General features: G+C 30.8%; 1 protein-coding gene across 1 annotated transcript; it reads right to left on the bottom strand.

The window, feature by feature from the left end:
• Window positions 1-4,156: 4,156 nt before the first annotated feature.
• On the bottom strand, window positions 4,157-7,472 carry LOC106418077 (actin-interacting protein 1-1). Its single transcript, XM_022709891.2, has 6 exons — window positions 6,909-7,472; window positions 6,310-6,471; window positions 5,992-6,178; window positions 5,319-5,744; window positions 4,748-5,161; window positions 4,157-4,554 (listed from the first exon to the last, which is right to left on the bottom strand). Exons 1-6 carry the CDS (start codon window positions 7,298-7,300, stop codon window positions 4,297-4,299), a joined length of 1,839 nt encoding a protein of 612 aa, XP_022565612.1. The 5' UTR covers window positions 7,301-7,472; the 3' UTR covers window positions 4,157-4,296.
• Window positions 7,473-10,316: the final 2,844 nt, after the last annotated feature.

Raw genomic sequence — 10,316 nt, forward strand, 5'->3', positions numbered from 1 at the left:
TTCCTTTTCTGTAAATATAATTTTTTGTTTTTTATTATTATTATACGGATCTTCCCTTTTTATTATATATCTTATTTGGAAAATATTAAAAAGGAAACTAAAATTAAAAATTTAATTGACATAAATTATTAAATATTTTAATACATTTTTATTCACTAAGGATAAATATGTAATTAACCGTCATAAGAATTAACATGAACGCGATACGTAGGAAACTGACTTTTCAAACAATATAATATATTATTTAAAAGGATGTCGATTGGTTTTAAAATCACCAGCGAAGAACAGATCTTAAATGTGTAATTATTTTTGATTCACTTTCTACCAACTTATTATCCATGTTCGAAACTACGCTAGGAGTGAGTCGGCGAGTTAATAAAAAACCGGAGATTAATCGGGGATTAGTTTTTAGTACTTTTCTTAATTTTTCGTAGAAGGGTATATTATAAATATTTATTTGGGAGGCATATTATGTATAATTAACGTGGTTCAGTGGATTTAGGTGCTATTAATGTAGTAGATGTCATGGGTTCGACTACTACATTTTTGATTAATTAAGCTAAGAGTTTTCCTGCGCCATGCGCAGAAATAGTAATTTTAAACATAACATTTTTTATTTCAAAAGAAAATTTTGATTTATATTTCAACATTATTAATTTATATTTTAACTTTAATAGTTATAAAAAATCATAAACGTATTTTTGTAATCTTATTTCTTTTGATTTGGTATAGCTATTTAAATTTTATTTTATTTAAGTTTTAATAAAGATAAAATTAGATTTTATAAAAATAGTTTAAATTATATTATTGTATTTAATGATTATTTATTTTAAATATATATCTTCCCATCTAATTTTAAATATATATATATATATATATATATATATATACATATAAATATAAATTCTAATAAATTTGAGACTTTGTTTGTTTTAGTTAAACTGAATTTGTTTTTGTTAATTTAAATGATAAAGATGAAAAGATAAATTTAAATAATGTTTAAATATTTAACTATCAATTTTTTTTTGTATTAGTGTTACTTTATTTAGTTTATTTTTATTAATGTGAGATACATATATATATATATATTATTATTTTAATTGTGATATATGAATTATTAATACATTTAATAGTTTACCATAAATAAATATTTATATGGAAAATTGACATTAATGATGATATATGAGTTATTTTTATTACCATATTTAAAATCCCTGCAAAAAAAATTTAAATTTTTTTAAGGAAATTTTACATCTCGCAATTAATATGATGCAATGTCACTATTTTCTAAAACCATGTCATCTATTTTAAGTGTTATGTCATCTTTTTTTCAGCGAGAATGATTATAGTGACGACATGTGTATAAATCACTTTACATATAAATATAAATTCTAATAAATTTGAGACTTTGTTTGTTTTAGTTAAACTTAAAAATCTTTTTGTTAATTTAATTGATGAAGATGAAAAGATAAATTTAAATATTTAACTATTATTTTTTTTGGATTAGTGTTACTTTATTTAGTTTATTTTTATTAATGTGAGATACATATATATATATATATATATATATTATTTTAATTGTGATATATGAATTATTAATATATTTAATAGTTTACCATAAATAAATATTTATATGGAAAATTGACATTAATGATGATATATGAGTTATTTTTATTACCATATTTAAAATTTCTGCAAAAAAATTCAAATTGTTATAAGGAAATTTTACATCTCACAATTAATATGATGTCATGTCACTATTTTCTAAAACCATGTCATCTATTTTAAGTGTTATGTCATCTTTTTTTCAGCGAGAATGATTATAGTGACGACTAGGCCTGGGCGTTCGGGTACCCGTTGGCATTCGGGTCGAGTTTTTCGAGTTTTCAGATTTTTGGGTTTACGCTTATAGGTCCCATACAAAAATTTTATTAGTACGGGTCGAGTTCGGATAATAACACTTCGGGTTCGGTTCAAAATTGTATTGCATCATAAAACCCATAAAGTAATCATATATCGTACGGATTCAGGTTATATCGGTTCGGTTCGGATATAACCAAAGTAAAAAACAAAATTTTTGAAGTAAAACATAAAGAAAACATCTAAATTAAATAAAAATTAATCTATCACATATAAAATTGATAAAATAACAATAAAATGTTAAATCAAGCATGAAAACAAACATCATTTGTAAAAAGTATGTATTGCCTTATAGAGAGAAGACTTTTTATTTCAATGAGCAAATTATAAAATACTTATTTATAACTAATTGTGTACTTAAAGCATTTATTAGAATTTTAATATTTATTATTATACATAATATTACCACAAATATTGAATTTAATAATTGAAATACTTATATATATTTCAAAATATTTGTATTGACTATTAATTTCCGATTTTTTGGGTTACCCGTTCGGGTTCGGTTAATAACACTTCGGGTTCAGATATTTTTTGTACCACCCTACAAGACCCGTTCGGGTATTTTTACGTTTCGGGTCGGATAACGGGTCGGGTTTTTTGGTTCGGATTCGGTTCGGATTTCGGGTTCCGGATTTTATGCTCATGCCTAGTGACGACATGTGTATAAATCACTTCGCAAATATAGTCTAGGGGATTGTATTCTTCCTTTTAAGGCTTTCACCTCTTCTGCGATTTTTTTAATGGCCGCTTCATACCTTTTGAACATAATACTTCGTTTTCTTTACGGATTTCTTATCATTTGTGCATAAAAAGTATAGTTTTGTTAATTAAGTTCAATTTTTAAGCGTTTAAAACCCAAAAACCCAAACTTTTTCTATGAATCCGATTTTTTTGCCGAGTTTAATGGAATCGCCACGGTTCTTCACTGCTGAGCGTTGCACCGCCATTTAATCGGCCGAGTTAACCGCGTTTTCGAACATGGCTTATTATCATATTTTTAACCAAATTATGACCTTCTATGGTTGCATGAATACAGTTCCCCTATAAAATAATGAGAATATAAGTTAATAGTTGTATAGAATTGAGGAATAAAATTTGATTTCTAGAACTCTACCATTAGAAGAAGTTTCAAATATGAATTTTTAAATTTACCTCATCATCACTCAAAACCATCTCAATAGAAACAGTTCCTTTGATATATTTTCTCCATAGCCTCATGATATTCACTTTGATCTTGCATGTCTCTAAAGATGGGTGGATTTCTCTAATGGAAACCATATGAGTTGTTTTTCGACGAAGAAAAGACATGGTTTTCTTATGAAGAAAAATGTTTTTTTTTTATAAATGCTGGATGATAGTCTGATAATTTAGATTTGTGTGATAGCAATATAGCATGATAGTTTAGTTTTAGGAGCAATTGTTGTCTATTTATATAGATTTGAGGGTATTCAAATAGTATTAGGATTAGGAATTTTTATGTAATAAAAAAGGAAATTGTATAAAATTGTTTTTTTTTTGGTAGTAGTACATTGTCTACTTATCAAAAAGTACAATATTCCTAACTATCATATATTTTGCCTTTCTAACGTAGGATTGAATTCTAAAAAAATATCAAAAAATTGTAAATAAGGAAAAAAGGAAAATACTTTAAATAAGAAAATTGCATGTATGTTTTATTAAGATGACCCACTTATATAACCAACGTGAGGATATTTTATCTTTATATAAAATTCCCTTTTATAACAATTTGGTTACAAAAAATTACTTTCTAATAATTTGGTTACAAAAATATTAATAAAAAGAAAAGAAACAAAATATTAATAATGACAATTATAATAATTAATTTAATTCATTAAAAGTATCGGTGTAATCAACCATCGTAAAATTAACTTGAGCGCGATACCTAGTAATTGACTTATCAAATAATGTTATAGAGATACATGAATTACTCAAATATAATATTCTAAATCTAGATAAAAACTTTAAATATTTAATTAAGTGTTTAGTTTGATATGATACCAAAAATACATAAACTTAAATACTACTAACTGAAGTTTAAATCACTTAGTTCTGTAATAGATCTTAAAATAAGTTATATAAATTCTACTAAACCCAAAGTATTATTAACAGGCATGATCTGGACATATATAAAAACCTAAATGAGGACTAGAAGTTGAAGTCGAATACTCAATAACCTAAAAATCCGGTACCCAGACGCATGACTATATAAGCTAAATTTTGATCCGTGACATTTCTTGATAAGATACTTAGCTTAATGCAGTCATACAAACAAGTGTCTGTTCTGATTTGGAATAGAAACTACAACTTTGAAGATTGGTACTGAAAAAAATGTAATAAAAAGTCTGGTTTGGGTCATTGAGGCTCAATATGCCACATACGAACCGAAGCATCTTCACCAGAACTTGCTACGGTGCATTCATCAACAAAGGCGACTGCGTTAACTCCACCGAGATGAGCGTGTCTTACGGTTATGCGACTCGAAGCTGGCTTGTCCACTTCATATACAATGACGTTAGTGTCTACAGACCCAGTGGCTACCATCTTGTTGTTTGGTGACCATGCCAAACTGTTTATACGAGCAGTGTGGAATAACATGTTGTTTAGCTTCACCTTCAAAACATAAAACCAACCCTCCTAGATTAGCTTAACCAATGATTTGGTACGACACAACAAGCAACTGCATATATTAAGTTAGATGTGCTGCCAACAATGATGAATTGGTTCATCTTTCTTATAAATTATTTAAATTCCTTCCAACTTCCAATGTGGAACAATGTTTCTAGAAGCATATGATTGTTGTTACCTGTTTGGTCTCGCGATCCCAGACAACAGCTTCACGGTTGGCGTCACCAGAAGCAAACATTGTAAAATCAGGAGAGTAACGTATCACTGTCACAGCACCTCTGTGTTTCTCCAGTACAGCTTCTTCTTTGAGGCTATTTTCCTCTGAGACTGAGTACATGTGTATCTTACCGTCTTGTCCTCCGACAATAGCTTCTTTCCCGTCAGGTGAAATCACAGAAGCTGCCACCACAAAACCAAGATCGATCTTGCTCAAAATGCTCAAACCATTGAGCAGCACAACTCCAGACTCAAAAGACACAAGTGTTGTGTACTCTGGCGTATCAACAGCTATGCTTATGTCCAAAGGTTGATTTCCGATGTCAACATGATCTGCAGCTCCGAATCCGTTGTCAGTTAAAGGCATTCTCCATACCTGTCAAGAATTATAATTTTCATTAAACAATTTTTTTATATATCAAAAATAATTTTGACGTTTTCAAAAACTCCGATCAAGATTTAGTTGAAAAATTATAATGTAATATAACTGACTCAACACAATCCAAATCCAAATCCAAATCACAATGTTCTACCTTGTTATCAAAACCGGTCAAGAGAATGTTAGATTCAATAGCTGCCAGTCTCTTGATTTTGGTGTTATCTTTCATTTGTAACTTGCAACTGTAACCAACTCCTTGTAACCATTTGACTATTAGACCATCATAGCTACAAGACAGAATCGTCTTCTGGTTTCCCCCAAGAACAGCCAAAGAAGTGACATTCTTTATATGTCCAGATAACAACAAGGGAGGCTTATCCATATCATCTGCAGAGAATAAGGACATGGTGCCGCCAAGAGACACTGTAATGAGATGATTGTTTTGCCAAAGACATCCCACAAGCATGTCCTCTGCTCCACCAGATTCTGTAAACGTCAATGTTTTTATTACAGAACCAGCAGTTCCATCTTCAGATATCTCCCATATCTTGGCAGACTTATCAGCAGAGACAGTGAGCACCTAAAAGAACTCATCAGTGTTAGTAACATCAAGGCGGTTCTTGATACAACCAGATAAAACATTCTGTCTTGACCCCAAATTTTAGAAAACTATTATACATAAGTCACATCCTCCCTAAATTCTCCCACTTTATTTCATTAAGATTAACACAAAAATGTATATAGCCCCCTAATTCTCAAATCTGGCTCTGAGTAACATTGCAAAAATCTACAGAGTTTGGCACATATTGCTATCCTAACATTATTACCCGTTTGCTGTCGGGACTCCAGTTAACGGCATAGATGCTGCCTTTGTGACCATCTTCTGAGGCCAATTCTCCAATCTTATCTCCAGTTTTACCGTCGTAAATCATACCTTTTTTATCCGAGCTTACGGTGATGAATTTACTACCATCAGGTGCATATCTGATGCAGTTGACAAAGTTGGAATGCTCCCTGTGAATGAGAAAACTCATAGACAGATCTCATTAGTCAAGAAACATCTCAAACACACAAACACGTGTCTTCTGGTTATAACTCAGAAAAATCTAGAGACATATCATATCAATGACCAGGGAGTAACTTGCCTGTGAGAAGAGTGAAACTTAAAAGGTGGTCCATCGTAAAAGTTAACCAAGAAATCTTCCCCACATGTAGCGATTCGAAAAGGTCGCGTTGGTTTGAAGGCACAACTTAGAACCCTACGAGAATGTCCATCAAAATCTCCCATTGTATTGCCAGAGTCCCATCTATATGTAATGGACACGAATGTATGAGATCACAAACGTAAAATGATTGACCTTATATTGTGGAATTCGTCATGAAAATGGTGGAATCCAAGAGATCTTTCCAGGTAATATAATATCAGAAACACATACGAATACAAAGTGGAATTCGTCATGGAAATGTTGGAAGCTAAGACCTAACTTGTCAGTGAAGAAACTCAAAATCATATACAAAACAGAAGTATTACTCGAAATTTAATCTAAAAATCAGCAAATCATCATAGAGTTAGTCATGAAAATGGTGGAATCCAAGAGATCCTTCCATCTAATAGAATATCAGAAACACATACAAATACAACGTGGAACTCATATTGGAAATAAACAAAGATAAGACCTAACTTTTAGCCAAGAAACTCGAAATCGTATACAAAACGAATAAGATGAAGTGGAGGAGAACTCACGCGAAGGCTCGAACAAGTGATTTACCCTTTCCATCGCCAGAAGCGACAATCCGAAGACAATCAGAGGACCATTGGAGATCATCGATCCGACCAGCAAGGACCCTGAACTCGTTCTTAAGCACGAACCCATTGTGTGTTCCCCAAACTCGAACCGTACCAGAGACATCAGCGGAAGCGATCCACTCCCCGTTGGGTGAGTAGCGTGCCACGGTAGCAGCATAGCCATGTTCTCCGTATACTTCGACGTCTTGAGGTCGCTGGAGGCTCCGAATCAAGACGGAGCGGCCGTTGCAGTAGAGAATGGTGTCTGATTTGGGGTCGCCTGAGATCAAAATGCCTCGACCTCGTTCTGTGGACGGAACGCAAGGAAATGTCTCGACTAGTTTAGCCATGTTCGAATTATTGGATGGAGTAGAGAGAGGAGAAGTGTTTCATTTCTTCTTCGGAGGTGAGTTTAAACGTAAAATTGCCAGAAATTCAGGACTTTGAACAAGTCTCATGGTCGAACATTGCTGATTTTAACTTTGCTAAATTTAGGTTTTCGAGTTGCCCCCTCGATGTTACACCATTACTTCTTTTTTTTCTTTAGAAAATTTTAAAAATAAAAACAGATTAATTGCAAAAATTATTTGAGAATTAAATTTTATGTTAAAAGAAACCTAATTATTTTATATTATTTTATTCAACTTTAAAATGTTAATTTTTGATAATAAGAGAGCAAATCTTGGAACAAATAACAAATCATTGAAAAAGTAAAAAATAAGACCTAAACCAAGGTATAGTAGGTAACTTGACTACTGAGTTTTTTTTTTTTTTTGATTAACCTGGTAATATTTTTTATGCCATTCGATTCTGGTCATGATAATATTTGAAGATATTGCATCTTATATATTAAAACATAAGTCACAACCTTGATTCATGTGTGATTTTTTTTTAAAATAGACCTATTTCTAGAAAGTCATGTTACATTTAATATCTAATCTTATCATTTAAATTTTGGGCATACCAGAAATTTTTATTGGGCTATCAATAATTGAATTTAAACAATAGATGATCCATTGGATTTATAGATAGTATAAATTAAATAGATATAATTTAATATTGTAATATTATACCTCTATTTGCTAAATATTTAAATATTTGTTGACGTTAACTTTTAAAATTATAAATATTTTTTTTTAATAACAAAAATCATATTATCTAACAATGATTAATCTTTACTACCTTAAACCAATGAAAAAAAATTTTAAACTATATACTTTATTTTAAAAATTAAACAAAAACTAAATGTTGAATTATTTACTCGATAATATAAATCTATGAAGTGAAAAGTTTAATTTTTTAAAAACTTTCTAAATTTGTGAAATGTTACAATATCTTTGAATATGACAATAAACCAATATTTTACTAATCTTTATATATATAGTTATGATTTTAATAATGAAATAATAATCCAAAAATATATATGTAGAAGAAGATACAAATACATGTGAAAGTTTGAAACAATCTATTCAATGAAAAAAATATACAGTAAACTTATTATGTTTTAAAAATTGATAGACACATATCTATCTATATATATAAAATAGACTTTTCTCTCTTCTTATGACATGTGGAAGGGGGGTTTGTTGACATGTGTCCTCTTTTTTGTCTTTTTACATTTTAGAGCCTTCTTCTTTTAGACTATTGCAATTTGGCTCATTATTTTCTAATTATGCACTATCTAATCCTTCTCACACTAAGTATCATCATTTGAATTTTGATAATCTATTTTATTGTTCAAAAAATTGCAAAATGAATAAAGAAATAAGTAAAAAAATATAAATGTATTTTAATATTTAATTTATTCACTGCTAAAAATAACATAAACTTTCGCTATTTTATTATTTGTTACTATTTTCTATTATTTCATTTACAACTATATATTTATCTTAATATTAACCAAATTAAAGCAAAACACATAATCTAAATATAAAACCTCCATAATCATAGAGAAAAAAATACCAAAGTAACACTAACTCAATAAAGGTCCAGAGCTCAAAGGCGATCAAGAACGAAAATTAACTTACTAAACTTTATCATTGAGTGTCTTGGCCAGAGCAATCAAAAGTCAGAAAAATGTAGAAAGATAATCTTGAGATAAAGCAATTGCTTGAACACAAAGGAGCGTGATCAAAGACCAATGCAAAGAACCAAGAAAGCGGGTTAGAGGAAAAATAATCAACTGAAGGCTAAAATCACCACGAAGCAGGAAGAGACATACATAACGAACGATAAGGACAACCACCAGCTAAGAGGTAAGAATCACCTCACAAACTAAACAAGCACAAACAAGACGTCTATGCAAGTGAAGAACCACAAAACTCTGGATAGAAGGGACCAAAGCTCCAATAGACTAATACCACACACTTATACTAAGGGAAGCAAGGGAAGAAGAGAACAACATGAATGAGGGAGAACGGAAGCCAACCCCCAAGAAACCAGAGCCCAGACTTGAGACCAGAAACAATCTTCCAAATCTACAGAGCATATTCGGAGGAGAACCCTATCCAAATCTAGAGTGGCAAACATGGCGAAAGGGAGAGTCACAGAGACGCAAGCAGCCATGAAAGTTGCAACGAGATGAGGGGACATAGATGGAAGGGTAGACAAAACGAAATCATTCAATCGCGGAGCCGTCCTCGAGCTATAGAAGTCAGATCACCAAAAACCATATCTTGAAAACTAAGACGAGAAGGGACTATCGATGGTAAGCCAACGACGAAGAAAACAACTTCAAAGACGACTAAACTCTGACCCAACCCAAAGAGATGCAGTTCCTAACATGAGCCGAAATCTAAGGAAAAAGAGGAGAAAAATGTGAGGGAAAACAAGAGCACATATGTGAGTCTTTTTCGGGGATGGCGAGAATCACATCATAACGGAAAGGTAAACGAAATGCATAGATGGTGACGGCTCAATGTAAAAATATAGGGAGAGAGCACAAAACATCTTTAAAAAGTAATGTTCAAATAATTAGAAAAAATATTAATTTTTACCCTGAAACTATTAGCCTTAAATTCAACAAATGCCTAAATGTAAAATTATTGAAATTCAATATGCATTACATCACAAACTCACTCCACCATTAATAAGGTACTATTATACCCACACCAACACACTATTAAAAAAACAAATACATAATATGTTAGCATATCACCTATTACTACATAACATAATAAAAATAACAAATAATGTTCTTAGCAACTAAAGACGATCATATAATTAGCTAGCTATATCATCCGAAAAATAATAATTAACAACAATAAAACAATATTCCGCGCGAAGCGCGGACATGCCCCTAGTATATTATAATATATACCAATTTAGAATTGAAAACAAAATATTTATATAAAAATAAATGAAAAC

Source organism: Brassica napus, chromosome C9, assembly GCF_020379485.1.
Source record: "Brassica napus cultivar Da-Ae chromosome C9, Da-Ae, whole genome shotgun sequence".
NCBI lineage: Eukaryota > Viridiplantae > Streptophyta > Magnoliopsida > Brassicales > Brassicaceae > Brassica > Brassica napus.

What these genes read in the sequence shown, in the direction of transcription:
- LOC106418077 (XM_022709891.2), bottom strand. Translation starts at nt 7,300, where the DNA reads ATGGCTAAACTAGTCGAGACATTTCCTTGCGTTCCGTCCACAGAACGA. An exon ending in GGAGTCCCGACAGCAAACGG is followed by an intron (nt 5,745 to 5,991) that starts GTAATAATGTTA and finishes GAGTTCTTTTAG; the next exon opens with GTGCTCACTGTCTCTGCTGA. An exon ending in GGGATCGCGAGACCAAACAG is followed by an intron (nt 4,555 to 4,747) that starts GTAACAACAATC and finishes TATGTTTTGAAG; the next exon opens with GTGAAGCTAAACAACATGTT.